The sequence below is a fragment of the Ictalurus punctatus genome, chromosome 15 (assembly GCF_001660625.3).
Source record: "Ictalurus punctatus breed USDA103 chromosome 15, Coco_2.0, whole genome shotgun sequence".
Classification (NCBI taxonomy): Eukaryota; Metazoa; Chordata; class Actinopteri; order Siluriformes; family Ictaluridae; genus Ictalurus; species Ictalurus punctatus.
The window spans coordinates 22,831,375-22,848,221 of NC_030430.2; the positions used below are offsets into that span (position 1 = coordinate 22,831,375).

The window sequence follows — 16,847 nt, forward strand, 5'->3', positions numbered from 1 at the left end:
ATGTAGGAGAGTATGGAAAAATGGGAAAAGCTGGTGTCGTGATGAGGACCTGAACAATGTCCCGTTCGGCGACGCGGCCCCGAGAGGACACCCGAATCTCGTCACCATCCAACTCCTCCATCGCTGGATAGAGAGAGACAGACACACTTTTCTTCTCGTCAACAAACAAATGGCAAAAGGCTCCATACATGACAGAGAATGGACTTTGGATATCTACAGAAATATCTTACTTTTCCATATAATAGCTCGGATTTTTTAACCTAGTCAGGTTTCTGAGCAAGCAAAACACCGGACTGTGCGGCACAGTAGGGGCCTGTACCATGAAACTGGTTTAGGTAGCTAACCATGTAACGTTCAGTTTAGTTTGTACCAACCCTGGGTTTTAGGTACCATGAAAGTGTCTCGGATTTTACCGCCATAGTTTTTTTTTACCGCCCGTTCATCGCCATAGTAACTCACGCTCCATGGCTAACCTGCTCCGGGACAGGTTAAGTTCTGGATAAGAGAACCCAAACCCAACTTGGACCAATCAGTGGGCAAAGTGACACAACTAATTCAAACTGTAAGAAGAAGAGCACTTTGCAGAGACACATTTCATTAAAACAATTAACATTTATATTAAATGAAATGACAGGAAATATGTCGGGGTTATAAGTTTTCGATGGGTTTATTTTCATTGTAAGCCTACAAAAGTAAACGTACGCATTTACACGATCAGCAGTGTTCCCGAGCTTTGGCGGCCGCAACGGTGTCTGTGTTTTTGCGGTTAATGTAGATTTAAATTCCTCGTATTTCCGCAAAATATTTTCTTGCTTTTAAACCGGAAGTATGCACACCTGCTTTTTCGCCATGTTGAACGCTACTGGCTGTTCGGTGCCGACTTCACGCGTTTAAGTGCACGCGCTCGTGGACTAATCATAGTTTAAGGATCAAAGACAGAGTATGTTGAAATCAAGCATCATGGTACCAATAAAGCCTGATTGGATCGGTTTGGTTTTGTCAACTCGAAACTAATTATGAGCGGCTGTGGATCAGGTGGTAGAGCGGGTTGTCCACTAATTGTAGGGTTGGCGGTTCGATTCCCGGCCCACGTGACTCCACATGCCGACGTGTCCTTGGGCAAGTCACTGAACCCCAAGTTGCTCCCGATGGCAAGTTAGAGCCTTGCATGGCAGCTCTGCTACCATTGGTGTGTGAGTGTGTGTGTGTGAATGGATGAATGAGACACAGTGTAAAGCGCTTTTGGATTAAAAGCGTTATATAAGTTCAGACTATTTACCATAATCCTGTAACCCTGAGCTTATTCAACTAGCTTCATGGTACAGGCCCCAGAGCTTTCACTTGCCTGCTTTGTATGTACACAAACCTCTTTTTTCAAATGGTATTGTGTGTTTCCCTACGCTATCTTCTATACCAGAGCCTCGTGTCTTCCACACTCACCATCAAACTCGGCAGGCCCCACCCCAACAATGATGATTGACATGGGCAGGGAGGAAGCCTATAGGGAGAGAGAGAGAGAGGTCTCATTTTACTGAAAGAGCTCACATTTGGAAGCTGCAGTAAAGGATGATGGAAGAGACGCACATTGACCACGGCCTCTTTAGTCTGCACCATGTCGGAGATGACTCCATCTGTGATCATGAGCAACACAAAGTACTGCGAGCCGTCCGTCACACCTGCTGCGGCCCTGTGAGAGGAAGAACAAGCCTTTACACCTGCGACTTACGACCACAAACACAGAAACGCTCGTCAAAAGTTTATGAATGTGATAAACGTGACATTTATTCATTGTCAGTATACCATGACAGACATTCAGCGTGACATTGATTGGAAAATGGCAGAGAATAGAAAAGCTATTCGGCAATTCCAGCAGTATGGATGTAAAATTTAAACTCATGCTGACTTGCAAGGAACAAGTTTAGCTTCTGTAGGACAGCCTGCATATCTTCTTGATTTCTTTCTAGCCTAGACTGTAGATTCATGCAAGCGTTTGGACTAATCGTTTTTCATAACAGTTTTTCAGTACATATGAATGTACTGAAGGTGTCCACAAACTTTTGGCCATATAGAATACAAGGGAGCAAACATAATCCTTAATACATAATACAAGACACAATTTAAATAAATAAATAAACAAACAAACACAGATCGTACATATAAAATAAACAACACTAACACACAGTATTGAAAGCGAATAAACGCGATTTTAATAAAAGAGCCGAAAAGAACTAAACCCAGCCTTGTTCTGATGCCCTTGAACTATTCCACATCAATAACAATCTCTACATCTTTCTTCACTTAGGCGGAGCTCTGTGCTGCCGCTCTGGTGCTGTTATTAAATGTAAACCGCTCAGGATCGATCAGTGGGGCCTCCTTAAGCCCCCTTGCAATCCTGCAGTCAGGCGAGTATCCGACAGTTTCAGGCTCTCTCGATTGGGGGATTTTCTCGCATCTGATAAAGCTGTGCACCAAAGATGATTCAAATTAAATACAGCGAAAGAACTAAAGCCTACAGCTTATCAGTCACTGTGTGCGGTTCTGATTAAGAGGATATATACACTGGTGCACACCGGTCTGAAAAAGTTAACAGTGTATTGAGCGCATCTCCCTTTGGCTCTACCTCAGCCTTCTGGAAAGTAATAATAACACTGACAGCACGCTCAGTATTCAGACAGAGTTTCTGATGTACGCGAGTGTGGAGAGACGCTGGAGACTCCGGGCTGAGCTTATTAATCATACTAATGGAGAGGGATTGAGAGTTAGCAACAGATAGCGCGGACAATAAAGAGAGATAGGGAGACGAAGAGAGCGAGACGTAAGAGAGAATGTCGCTTACTCTGCCACCTGGCTGATGACGGGAGCGAAGTTCGTGGGTCCGTAGAGCTGCACTGTCCGCAGACATTCGTAATAAGCTTCCAGGACTCCCTCGATTCCCACACAATTAGCATTCTCGCAGTCCGAGTTCTACAGCCAGGGGGAAAACTGCGTACACTTAACGTATACATTTTAAATGGACAAATTGACACAACTAAGAAAGGTGTCATGAAAGGAATATGCAAATACTTGTATATACAGTACAACTCATTTAAAGGGAAGTGGTATGTTGTGTATTGCTGATGCTGTGAGCAGCCATGTTGATTTGGCATCGAGCGCTGAACTCTTGAGTCGAGGAGATCATCAGAAGTTTCTGAGTAGGAATTCTGAGTTATGGGGGGCGTTTGTTTCTTTGATTTTTCCCAGTTCAAAGTCGGAATTTATGGACGTTAGGGAAGTTATGACCTTTACTCGAATGCGGCATTGCTGTGATCACCCCATCCTGTTTTATTCCTCTTACAGCACAGAGATTTGTCGTATCATTCGCTATTTCGTTAAAAGGCTTCTGTGTACATTTTACGACCTGGAAATGAGCATTTCCCCCAGCTGGAAAATTTCATTTTTTCCCCCCTTGAAAACAACTTAATACATAGTTTCAGCAGAGAGTTGGGGTCAATTATGGGAAAGGTTGGAAAGGTTCAATTTGCAGAAGAAGGCTCTAAAAAAAAAAATTCCAAATATCTCCGCTAGCTAATGTTGATCCTGTTTAGTTTCCCAAGTAAGCATATAATGACCAATGAATCATTCAACGAGTCATCAATAAACCACAAACTTAAAAAATAAACCACAAACCACAGGCACATGATCAATAAATTCGAGTTCTGAAACTTTACAAATGATGCTTTAATGTTATGAATTTATTTTTTTGCTGAATAATTGGTAGCAGCAAGTGAATAAAATGCTTTAACGTATGAAACACCAACAGGTAAAGCACCAACGATGACCCCTAAGCAACAAATATCACCCTTGACGTGTTTGAATATTTAAAGCTGTAACTCTCAGGTGCAGCTCACCAGAGGAAAAGCATGTGAGACGTTTCCATCAGGAGGAATTTTAGCCCCAAACCCATAAGCAGGGAAGAGTTTGTCACTGTCGTAATCTTGAATGATTTCACCAACTGCTTTTAACGCCATTGCGTAGGCATTCATCTGATACGGACTCATGTAGTGGAGAGATGTGGGCTGGGATGGGTTACCTGCAAAACACACACACACAGACTTAGAAACGGTATGTTGCAATATATAGTAATCAAATCCGCAAGTTAGAAAAGATCCAGAAGGACAGATGACGGGACTAAGATACCAGAAACTGAAGCTCACCGTTGGAAGCAGTGAAGTCTATGGCTACTGTGAAGTTGAGCTGAGTCCTGTTTTAAAATGTAAAAAAAAGTTTTCAGTCACTCAAATACGAAATGTTACCTCTGATTTATTTTTATTTTTTTAAATATTGGGCCTCATTCCTCAATCTTTTTTTGGTTCATGGTTGAAAGGTTGATTTTCTTCGTACTCGCAATGAAATGAACGATCGGGGTAAAGGCTGGAAGACAGAAGTGGAAGTTATTTTGACTCACGTCTATGCCAACAAAAATACTGAAAAATATAATAATAATAATAATAACAAGCAAGCACTAATTATGACTCTGTGCAGACAGACCGGCTTGTCCTCTGTGTATTTGTCCATTTTATTTGACTTCATTTATGGGTTTGTGTTTCTTTTTTTTTTTTCTTTCAAATAATGGCAATAATATAAAACGACTGGTTTTCACATTATATTCCTGACGCTACTCTTAGTCCCTGACTGAGTGAACTAGCATGAGGATGTGTTTTTATATCGAGACTCCAAAGCGCTTGTGTAAATCGCTCTGGATAAGGACGTCTGCTAAATGCTGTAAACGTAAGAAAAAAAATAAGCAACATAATCTCGACAGCATGTTCCAGATATAAAAGTGCAGCGATCCATGCAAATGATATGATTTGAAGTCGAGGTTTACAATAGTTAGTCTTCTTCGGGAGCACGAGTAGGATACGAAACTTTTTCCGACGTTGCCACGGATACACGGATACCAAATTCCTTATGTAAACGGGCATACGAACGAATTATGAATAAACCCGTTCACATTCAGCTTGATAAATGAGGCCCACTGTACGGAATAACGCAATCGCGTCAACATCTCTATTGTATTTAAGTTGTAACTCTGAACAAAGCTCTCACCCGCCCCTAATAAAGTCCACAAAAGTGTACTCTGATTCCACTTTGAAGGACAAAAGCGTTACCTGGAGAGAGAGTATGAAAGATTAGATAATAAGGGTAATTATGAAAATTAATTTGTAGGGGAGGACACTTTGACAGGCCATTCTACTTACTGTGCCAGAGTTTATGTATTTCTTTTTCCTGCCTTTCTTTTTGGGGTTGAGGACCTGAAATTAGACATGGCAAACGGTAAAAAAAAAATTGGCTCATGACTGCAGGATATATCCTTACAATCAGTATGTTCTTTCTTGCTCAAAAGGTAAATGAGATTGTACTGTGCATGAACAGCGCATGAGCTTTTCTCTCACCTCGTAAACATTAAACTGGCTCTGGCCTCGAGACAGCTCCCTGTAGCTGGTGGTAAACTCGCCAATAAAATCGTGACTAAAGAACAAAACTCACATCAATCAAATAAATATAATTAAATAAGGGATACATCGCCACTCGAAGACTGTGCAGTAATCTGCTGGTGAGCATGTGTTCTTTAAGTAGGAGCAGCATCCCTGTCATGTTTCTGGAACATCGATGCTTATAACCGATCAGTATGAGCTCCGGTTTGATATCTCCTACCTCCAGTAGGAGGACTGGCTACCATAAATTGCCGAACATCTGTCTAAGATACCTAGGGCTCCAGGGATAAGCTCTGGATCCAGTGCGACCCTGACCAGGATAAAAAGATTACTGAAAATGAATATTGATATTATGCACCCACTGTAGACTACTCCAACTTTATATATATATATATATATATATATATATATATATATATATATATATATATATATATATATATATATATATATATATATAAAGCTAAAAATTCCATCTGAGCATGTGTTAACTTCATATCCTGTCAGCAGTGCTAGATTTCCTACAAAAAGCGAGGGCTAGTCAGGTGACTTCAAAATTGGAACAAAAAAAAAACTGCTGCCTCTAAACCACACCATTTTGTAGAGCGGTAAAACATCCCGTTGCCCCACAGTTCACATCATAAAACACATTCATTCATTTAATTAAAGGCTTTTAGGACTTTGTATTTTATTTATCGGTGTTGCCTTCTGATGTAGGCGATGCAAAGCCTTATCAGAACTAATGTTACAGAGCTAAGCGTGTGGTCAGTATTTCAATATTCAACAAATAAACAATTTTACAAACTAACGTGAAGAACTACACACTACAGTTTGGCAGTTTGGAAATGGACTGGTGAATGTGGAGAAAACTTTCACGCGACTCCGGAGCAGGAAGTGTAGGAGGAGCCACACACTGATCACATCAGGTGGGAATGAGAGCGGTTGAAAGAAATGTTCCACGAGCAACGAAGTGATGTTGAAACAACAACATGTTATAGTGGAAAACAAAAAAAAAAGTCAGGATCAAACTCGACTAAAGGTCAGTGAAAGATATAGTACCTTCCATCCCGGTCCCAGTCGTAGACATCGACTTTAACTGTTCTGGAATTTAAAAAAAAAACAAGAAGAAGAAGAAGTATGAATAAATTTAACCTGAGAAATGAGATTCTAACTTCACATCCTTGGACTTTGCAATAACGATCGATTTGAGGACGGACGCAATGAGACGCCAATAAAAAACCCATCATCTTTGTAAAACCGTCTTCCCTTCAGAACGATGCTGTTTAGTAATACCACTACGATCAACATTGTAATTCCATTCCTATTTCTATTCCTATACGTTTACGTTCATATTTGCCTTACATGTGTACTTCGTGCTAAACCAGCAAGCTACTAACAGGCAGTACACTGGAGTTTTCGACATTCAGAAATATCTTGGGTTCAATTTATAGGCATGATAAGAATATAGATACAATAAATAATGGATAATCCACAGCTAGGTGTGCATTACATGATTTTAATGCACAACGTGGAGGCACAGAGTGCATTAAAATCGTGTAATGCACACCTAGCCGTGGGTTATCCCATTCATACCGTTTTCAATTAAAGCCGTCGTTGATGTTTGCGGTGCGAAATCTGACCGAAAGGATAAAAATAACAGTTCATTTTTGTTAGTTATCTTATTTATGGGTCGTCCATCCATCCATTTGCTGTACCACTTATCTTACGCAGGGTCTATCCCAGGGGACTCGGGGCACTAGGTGGGGTACACCCTGGACAGGATGCGACCCCATTGCAGGGCACAATCACACACTACGGACAATTTTGTAATGCCAATCGACGCATCGGGGAGGAAACCGAGGGAAACCCCCGAAGCACAGGGAGACCATGTGAACTCCACACACAGAGGGTGGAGGTGGGAATCGAACCCCCAACCCTGGAGGTGCGAGGCAAACGTGCGAACCACTAAGTCACCGTTCCCCCAATAAGCAGAGATCATACATAGAGATAAAGTAGTGTGATATACAGTACTGTGCAAAAGCCTTAGGCACATGCAAAGAACTGCTGTAGAGCAAACATGCCTTCAAAAATAATGAATAAAATGTTTCTCTGTAAAAATAAAAAACAGTATAAACGGAGTAAACAGTAATAAATGGAACAAAGTAAATATTTGGTGTCGTGACCCTTTGCTTAAAAAAAAAAAAAGTCGTCGTCTCGGGTACAATTAGTGGTTTTATAAGGAAATGAGCTTCATATCTTTGCAGGAAAACCCAGCAGTCTTCACTGTTGTTTTTTTTTTCTTCGGAAAAGTGTCCCTTGCATAATACGCTGCTTTCTTTACTGACATACAAACGTTTTCCTGTAACAATTTAATTTTGGGCTGGAAAACTAATGTTGAGAAGTCTAAAATGTTTTTGTACTCATTTGTAAGTCGCCTTGGATAAAAGTGTCTGCTAAGTGAATAAATGTAAATGTAAAGATAATGTAGAAGTCAGAAAATAAAAATCTATAACACAGTTCGTACTACAAAACAAATAGACTTTTGCACAGTACTGTGTGTGTGTGTATATATATATATATATATATATATATATATATATATATATATATATATATATATATATATATATATATATAAAACACAGAAAGGGTTCACACTACCTTCTAGGAGGAGCTCCGGTATTTGATTATTATTATTTTTATTATTATTTTGTTTTTACAATTCAATCACTTCTATACAATATACATGCAATAGACCCTTACACATATTGTGATCTTCTGCAAACTTTGCGGGATGAAAGAGGAGAGATTTTATTTTATTCTAGCGAAAGGTCAGTGTGAGCAGGAGGCCGGGCCTGAAGGCGTCACTCACTGCTGGCGTTACACTCAGTGCTGCAGAGACACAGCGGTCAGGCTCCAACACATGCTCAGTGTGGCTGCATTTGCCACGCACAGCTCCACCACGAGCAGACAACATTTTCAAGCTCGCCATGGTACAGAATATCTCAGGCTACCACTTCAGCAAGAGGGCTGAGTGGGTGAGAATATAAATCACCATGCAGTAGACAGCAACAAGAACATAAAGTAAAGGTGATGTGTGTGTGTGTGTGTGTGTGTGTGTGTGTGGAATGCATTGCCCACTCTCCTCACCTGTCATAATCTCCGTTACACAGAGCACGTACAGGGATGGTGAAGGGCTGCCACACGGGATTCAGAGTATTTTTGATCACCTCTGTTTTATGGCAGATGGTGAACCTATAACCAAGCACCATGGCGAGTCAAATAAACAGTTCACACAACTGCAAGAGACATATTATTTAAGATAAAACTAATATAATGAGCACTTATCATCTTGTCTGTATGCAACGAATAATCAGGCCATGCTGGAAGGATCTATACTGGTCATTTTAGCAAAACAGCATCCATCTAAGCTGGTAGCTCTTGCTTACGTGCCATCCTCGTTGCTGCGGTAGAACACCAGAAAAGGGTCCGATTTCCCAAAGAAATCTTTCTTATCCAGCTTGTTGGCACAGAGCTGCATGGTGGCAATATCCTGTTCGAAAGTACATACAGTAAAGCCCTGTAGTTTGTTACATTTAAAGGATCCAATTTACACAACTGACAGTAGGTAAAGACATGCTTGGTGTTTGCTTCACATTTGCTTTTTTAGGCACAATTCAAAGTATATTATCATCCACACCCGTTCCTCACCTCCTGTCTTCCATGAAATGATACCAAATTGCAGTCCAAAAAGTGATTCTGGATTTCCAACATCACTGGAGCAGTAGTACACTTCATTTTTATAAAGAGAGCTAACGACAGGGTCCTTGAAACACGACAGATGGGGACAGTCGACACTGCACCAGTCGTATGTACGCTATATGGCCAAAGGTTTGTGGACACCTGACCATAGCAGCCATATGTGGTTCTTCCCCAAACTGTCTTCCCCAAAACACAATTGTCTAGAACGTCTTTGTATACTGTAGTTTTACTGGAACTAACAGCTCGAGTCCAAACCTGTTCCAGCATGACAATACCCCTGTGCACAAAGCAAGCTCCCTGAAGACATGGTGTGTCAAGGTTGTTGTGGAAGAACTCAAGTGTCCTGTACAGAGCCCAACTCAACCCCGTCTGACTACTTTTGGGATGAACTGGAAGGCTACCTCTTCGCTCAACATCGGTGCCTCTCTAATTCTCTAGATCACAAATGATCACAAATAAACATAGCCACATTCCAAAATCTAGTGGAAAGCCTCCCCAGAAGAGAAGAGGTTATTATAACAGGACTACATCTGGAATGGTATGTTCAACAAGCACATATGAGTGTGATGGTCAGACGTCCACATACTTTTGGCTACACAGTAAACAATACAATTCACTTAAAAATGTGACAAAACAGTCAGAGAAATATTTGTGTTGACATTTTTTTGTGTGTGTGTCTAAAATGCTTTAGAAACACATCTGTCCTTTGATATAATCATTGACTCGATCATATTTTTACATGGACAGCAGTAATCTAATTATCGACCTTATTCTGAGTAAGACAATATTCTGATTAAGGTGTTTACTTGAGTCTCTTTTAGAATATTCAGAATATATTTATAATATCTTTCATGTTCCCGTTTTACATGTGTTAGAACATAGAGCGAGTAACAGCACACGTCATTACGTCACCGAGCCACGCCGTCCCTCCAGAATTTCACGTATCGACATACAGTTGGTCTTCGTTATGGGACCGTATACAGTTTTGGGCGTTTCATTTTTAATTTTATGAAAGCTTCAAGTGCAGTTAATTATTTCTCATGCTATACGTGCTAATAGACGACTGCTTGAAGCCGTGGGCTGCGTCCCAAACCACGTACTTACCTACTATATAGTATATAGAGATACATGTATCTCGGCTACTATATAGCAGGCAAGTACGCGGTTTGGGACGCAGCCATGCTCTCTTGTTTTCCGTCAAGCGGTTGAGCGCTGCCGTGTGTGTACGTGTCCTGTCGCAAAATGCGGTGAAAAATCCCACACGACGTTAATAGTGTGATTAAGGTGTGTACACGTCTGTAACGCACGTCGATGATGCGACTAAAACAGGAGTACTCCACGTCTCGATTCCATTTGTGTTTACTTCGAGTATGACTTCAGTCGGGTTAAGGTCCTCAATAATCGCTGTTTACATGCCAGTTTCTTAATCAGAGTATCGTCTTATTCGGGTTAATAACAAATTATTATTGTCCATGTAAACGTACCGACTGAGGACATGAATATTCTTAGTGTAGACACGCCTGTACGATTTCTTTTTTTTTTACTACTACACTAAAGAAACTGTGGCATGAATGAATAAAATTTGTCATCATTATGAAGCAAAAAATAAACATTGTAAACTGACTCACAACATTAAGCAGATAATCGAATAGCTGCCTACACACAATATTATGTTAAACTCATAATAGCCTCGAGTTTTTGGACTTTCAGCGCCCACAATAATGCAGATATGTTCTGGGCTGAAATTGAGTTTGACACTCGGTGAAGTTTTATCCACGTTTATAAATGACAGTAAGTCACGCTGTGTCCTAAAGCGCATCAGCAGATCTGTCTGACATCACTGAGGAAATGGAAGTAGTTTAAATCATACGTGTATAAATTTTTTTTAGTTGAGGCAGACATCTTTTTCTTGTTAGATGCATTACTCTCTTAGCCCCAGAAGCAATTTCAGACACCAAACCGGTCTTTGCTGAATCGCTATATTTTGGGGCAAAGGGAAAAAGTGTGTAAATTCAAATGTTCACAGATCTGTTTCTTTATTAACCTTTAATAACCAATGCTGAGACTGAGGTTCTGGATGCAGCTTAAGCTTAGTGATATAGAGAAAAAAATATTCACTTACCACTGACAGTTTACTGTATAAACACTGGCTTTAACTGCTATTTAATAAACCAAGCCCTCTTTGTTTGAGATAAGCAAACTGAACAGCTTTTCTGCAAACCCTAAAACATCTTCCATAGAAATAACTTATTATTTTTTTTTATGTTTAAAAACGTCACTCATGGACCAGGTTTGAAAAAGGCAACATGAAACCTGGACAGAGACAGAACGGGCAATGCCTCGGAGAAGACAGTCTCATGGTAGAGAAGAATAGCAAGTTCTTCATACATACGAATGGTCTGTTATTCTGCCTGCATACAGTGATGGGTTGATCCCAGGGACAAGCAATGTCAAAGAGGAGAGGACAAATGTGTAACGGCTTTAACTGGCACCTAGTGCAGACGTGGCGTCAGGGGAATACTCTCCACACTCTCATACTGATGAGGTATCGCTAGGAATTTTGGTCTCGTACACAGTCAACTCCAGAACTGTCGAGACCTTTCATAGGAAAGGAATGGAAATACATATATAAACATAAATAAAACATGGAATAAGTTTGATTTTTGGTTAGTAAAACACTGGTTTCAAAATCATCATTACCCTCACAATGAATATGGTTGTTAATAAGTATGTCACAGGCCCTGAACAAATCTTACTCTTCATAAAATCCTGATTCACAACTCCACATATTTTAACGCTGAAATACTAATTACCATATTTGAGTGACCAATGGTTTAAAAATGCTGTTAATTAACAGATAAAAGGTGCTGCGCATTCATAGGGCAGCACACACATTTCCCCAAATAGCTTCCATAGCGTTATTATTGCAGTTATTATCAAAGATGGGAACTGCAACAACATCCATATAGGCAGGATTTTTCCTGCCATATGCTTGTTCTATGACCATTTTCACTGGAGGAGCAGGAGCAGGAGCAGGCAAGACAATTAATGATCAGGTTGCCAGATTAAAATACTTGTTTAAAAATACTGATCGGCTACCAAAATACTGTTACATAGCAAATAGTCGGAATTAAAACCCAATACATTTCTGGAAAATGGCACAGTGTAAGCGCAGGGTGTCTATGATGTACAGAGCCATTTCTATTGCAAGATATAGTGGAAAGATTGGGAGAAAGAAAGCAGGATTATGGTGTGGATAAGGTCTGTACATCAGAAATACATGTAAAATACTTGTTTCCCTACACAAGGCTGAGGCTGAGTCTCCCTTTTCCAATGCCCAAATGTTTGGTCTTTTTGAGATGGAGTTGGGCTGGGAATTTTGCTGAAACCTGTCAGCTCTGCTTAATGATATTACCGCGAACACGGCTGAACAGAGGTACATCTATAAAAAAAAAAAAAAAAACCCACTCAATGTATGCTGCTAGACTGTATGTTGTTTCATTCTCAATTACCTATCACTAAAATTCTCTTGATAGCAGCCTATAGCATTCCCCTAATTGGTGCCAAAATTTCTGGAGTGGACCGTACATGAATTTCTTCACAATGGCTACGGAGATGTAAGAGGGAGTGTCACTTCAAATGATTCAGACAGTGGTGTTATTTGAAACGGTATGTGAAAAGTGCTAGGTGAAAAATGGACCCCCTGTTGGTTAGTGCAGCTGTCAGTATTGATCGGACAAGGTAATCGTGACAGAGTGCACTTACACTGACAAATGCATTTGTTAGAGTTCAAACGGGAAATGCGATGCTTCTGTATGTGAGGACGATGGTCTCGGTGTAATTTGCACTTTCACTTCCTACCCTGCTTGCTGTAAATGACTTCCTTGTCCACTGAGACTTCCAAACATATATGATAAAACATTGTGTTTGTAATGGCATGACATGATGTGTGTGTGTGTGTGTGTGTGTGTATAAAACACTGACCCTGCAATTGCTGAGCTCCTCTGCTGTAAATACGATGTTCCCGCATTTCTTGCCTGGGATACCCCTGGAGGAGAGAAAAGAAAGCAAATGTAATTTTTCTTAGAAAAGAGTGAGCATAATTCAATGTCAAGAGTTTAATACAGCCCTTGGGACGACGAGGTAGTGTAGGCATGTATAACTCTGTAGTGGGTGGAAAAAAAAAAAAAAAAGATCGACTTTTCTACAAGAAGTGTTTTGTGTTGGAAGAATTCAGTTATTTGCAGTACAAGATGACAGCTTCTGTCAGAAATATCAGACCTTTTTCTTCAGTAGAGGAGATAGAGAGAGAAAAAAGCTTAACGGAAAGAAGACAGCAGAAATGGAGGGATTAGGTGGTAAGAATAGGGAGGTAATGGTGAAAAGGAAAAATGAGGAAAAGGAGGTCATGGTGGAAAAAAAAGAATTGTGCAGAATAAGAAGAGGTCTCAGTAGAACCTGCAGTGGGTAATGTAAAATAAACTCAAATTATAGCAAAATATCAATAATTTTATACCACAGCACTGCTGAATTCTCGGATCTGATTAGTAATGCTGCCTGAAAAGCACAGGTTTAATGTACTTGTCTTATAATACTATGTTTATTTAGCATTTTTAGGATGAGTATCCAGGGGCAGTGCTTTGTAGCAGTCAGAGGTTGAGGTGTAACTTGATGTGAAGCTCATCAGAACAGAGGAGAGCGGTAACAAGACAAGATGTATTGGGGGGGGGGGGGGGGGGGGGGGGGATAGGCTGGTGACGGAACACCTCTTTACAGCTGTATAAAGAAAGTGACAACAGGAACTAACTCGCGTTGCAATCCACAACGTTAAATATAAATATAAATGGTCCTGAAGTACGTGGCGTTCTTTGATAAATTCAATTGGGAAATTGTATGTGATATTAAGGGGTGTGGTGGCGGGGGGGTGGGGGTGGGGTGGTCAAGAGTCAGCTGTGGACGGAGAGGAGGCGGGTCGAAGCGGTAGGTAACGCGTGGTGATTCTCACGGTGTGCCATATTATCTGAAGCTTACTTATGTGTGTCTTTTCGTGCCTTTAGGGGCTCCCGTAACGAGAGAGAGAGAGAGAGAGAGAGAGAGAGAGAGAGAGAGAGAGAGAGAGAGATCTGAGCAGAAATTAAAATAGCTGAAAAGTAAAATAAGGAGCCCCTTTTGAGTGGCTCCAAGCCTGCCTCCTTTCTCCTCATTCCCGACCCGACCCAGGAAAGCGTCACGGGGGATAAAACAATTTGGCAGTGCTGCTGTTGGAAAATAATTAACTTTTGCGGTGGTACCAGTAACTTGATTTGGGATATGTCTGTAAACTACAGACACGTGGCGCATTATGCACTTCAGTCTTTAATCTCTATCTATTTACCTTTACAGTATATAAAACATTGCAGCAACACATTACACACGCTCATACACACATTCATACACAGCGGTCACAGCTCACTAACAGGCAGCAATCCAGCTCGACGCGATATCATGTCAAATATGTTGATGATTTTGAAAGGCATCCCTCAGACAGACCCCCCCTGCCCTCCCTTTCCTTCATCTGCCTCCTCCGGGGGTGAATGTCAGACACCAACATGTAGGTAGGATGGATGCAGTAAGTCAAGGCAGCCAGGCAAGTGATTAGACACAGCGAACTGAACTAGTGATTAACAGCAAGGTTTTGAATTTAGCATTTAAGGAAAGAGGATAAAAATTACTCTCAAGTAAGACAACAATCCAAAACACACTGCTAACACAAAAAGCACTTCATCAGGGGGAACATGGAAGGTTTTAGACTGGCCAAGTCAATCAGTAGACCTAAAACCAATTGAGCAGCATTTGGTGATGTCAGTGGGTTGCAGGCTGTTTGCAGGTATTGCAAGCATTCCTATACTTTTGCTCACCTAATATATATATATATATATATATATATATATATATATATATATATATATATATATATATATATATATATATATATATATATATAGAGAGAGAGAGAGAGAGAGAGAGAAAGAGAGAGAGAATCACCCCACCAGTGACAAGGAAAAGTACAGTTTGGTACCTTTATTTCTAAGAGGATTAGTTTACATCATAACACTTTACACTAATCCTAACATTAAGCACTAATTTAATTTAACAGACGAGTCTGAACCAACCCTCTTTCCCTGCACTAAACTGGCCTTTAAATGGAAAGCCGTTTAAATGTCAAGCACATTATTCCATATATAGCCTATTATTTGAATTAATGAAATCATTTTTATTACTGTTTTACATTTAGACATTACATTTAAAAGCCATAACTAACGATTCCATTCGAAACTGCACCACAGTGGAACAGCCAAAGCAACAAACTATAACAATATACAAAAAAATAAAAGAATGTTCACCCGATATTTCATGATAAAACATTCAGCTGTCATTGTGGTTTAGAATCGAATCATCCCAGCACTATATTGTCCAACACAGTAACTGTAATTTGGACTAATACAAGTCAGCATAAGCAGTGAAAGCACACGTCTAAGGTGTTACAGGAGTTCGGGGAAGAAAACGACGAGCAAGGAAGCTGAAGTTCTCTCATTACCTTCAGTGCTGAATATATCACAGTACCGGACAGAGCTGGTTTCCTGTCATGACATATATGGCGTATACTAATGCAAGTTGTCTTCAAGTCAGGATGAGTTATGGGATGTCCTACGGAAGCCACGTCACGAGCACAGTCAATTAAAAGTGAAGGTAGAGAATTCAAACAACACAAATGACCTACTAACATACAGTATTAATACATACAAAATATGAATATTGTACTACAGCAGTGCTGAGTTCACGAATTCGATTAGTCCGTAGAGTCACTGATTCGTTATCCAGACCAGCAGCTCTGACAGTAGTGTCAGCTGTAATTCACATCACAGGTTTTTATTAATACACTCGTCCTAGCAGATTACTGTTTCTATAGTAACTGTTCTTTTACAGGGATTTTTATGGTGGACGCTCCACATAATCTAAACCCAAGAAAAATGCTTAATAGTTGATACGGTGAAGTTTTCTGTAAGGAGCCATTTATTCACCATTTTTGGAAGGGGACAGCGCTTTGTAACGGTTACTAGGTTTTCCTCTACGGGAAAGTCTTCAGGACCGAGGAGACAGGACAAGCTGTGTATTGTTTATTTAGTTAGTTCGTTTTTGGTCTTATTAACTTTAAGAGAGGGGAAAAAAGAGAAGTGGTGAAAGGAACAACAGTTTATAGCTGCTGTAATGTAAGTGATAACAGGAACTGATATAATTCGTGGAAATTCCACAACATTAAATTTAACTTTAAGTGGATAAAATCTATGATGTCATTCTTTAATAATACTTCTTTTTTAAATGTAACTGGCAAATTGCTGTATTACAAGAGGAATATCTTACTTTGTGTTTAGAATTGTACTTGATTATTCAAACTGAGGATTCCTGTCAGAGAACTAGGTGTATCCAGTGTATCATGTGTTATCTACATTCCAGAAACATCCAGTACAACACTACTACTACTACTAATACTACTAACTACTACTACTATCCATCCATTTTCTGTACCGCTTATCTTACACACGGTCGTGGGGGAGCCTGGAGCCTACTGAT

At 40.2% G+C, this 16,847-nt stretch overlaps 1 protein-coding gene across 12 annotated transcripts in view; it reads right to left on the reverse strand.

Moving 5' to 3' along the window:
• cpne9 (copine family member IX) overlaps positions 1–16,847 on the reverse strand; it is a 49,461-nt gene that overhangs the window by 2,778 nt on the left and 29,836 nt on the right. For 8 of the 12 annotated variants that reach the window (XM_053686143.1, XM_053686142.1, XM_017486723.3 and 5 more), the window contains 13 exons: positions 13,221–13,284; positions 8,924–9,027; positions 8,625–8,729; positions 6,534–6,575; positions 5,433–5,508; positions 5,238–5,291; positions 5,086–5,147; positions 4,194–4,240; positions 3,888–4,069; positions 2,837–2,964; positions 1,585–1,687; positions 1,441–1,498; positions 50–123 (listed from right to left, as the gene is read on the reverse strand). In XM_053686143.1, coding sequence (XP_053542118.1) covers positions 50–123; positions 1,441–1,498; positions 1,585–1,687; positions 2,837–2,964; positions 3,888–4,069; positions 4,194–4,240; positions 5,086–5,147; positions 5,238–5,291; positions 5,433–5,508; positions 6,534–6,575; positions 8,625–8,729; positions 8,924–9,027; positions 13,221–13,284 — 1,099 coding nt within the window. The remainder of the gene's footprint in view (positions 1–49; positions 124–1,440; positions 1,499–1,584; positions 1,688–2,836; positions 2,965–3,887; positions 4,070–4,193; positions 4,241–5,085; positions 5,148–5,237; positions 5,292–5,432; positions 5,509–6,533; positions 6,576–8,624; positions 8,730–8,923; positions 9,028–13,220; positions 13,285–16,847) is intronic. The other 4 variants (XM_053686146.1, XM_053686144.1, XM_047160366.2 and 1 more) reach the window with 1 other exon arrangement.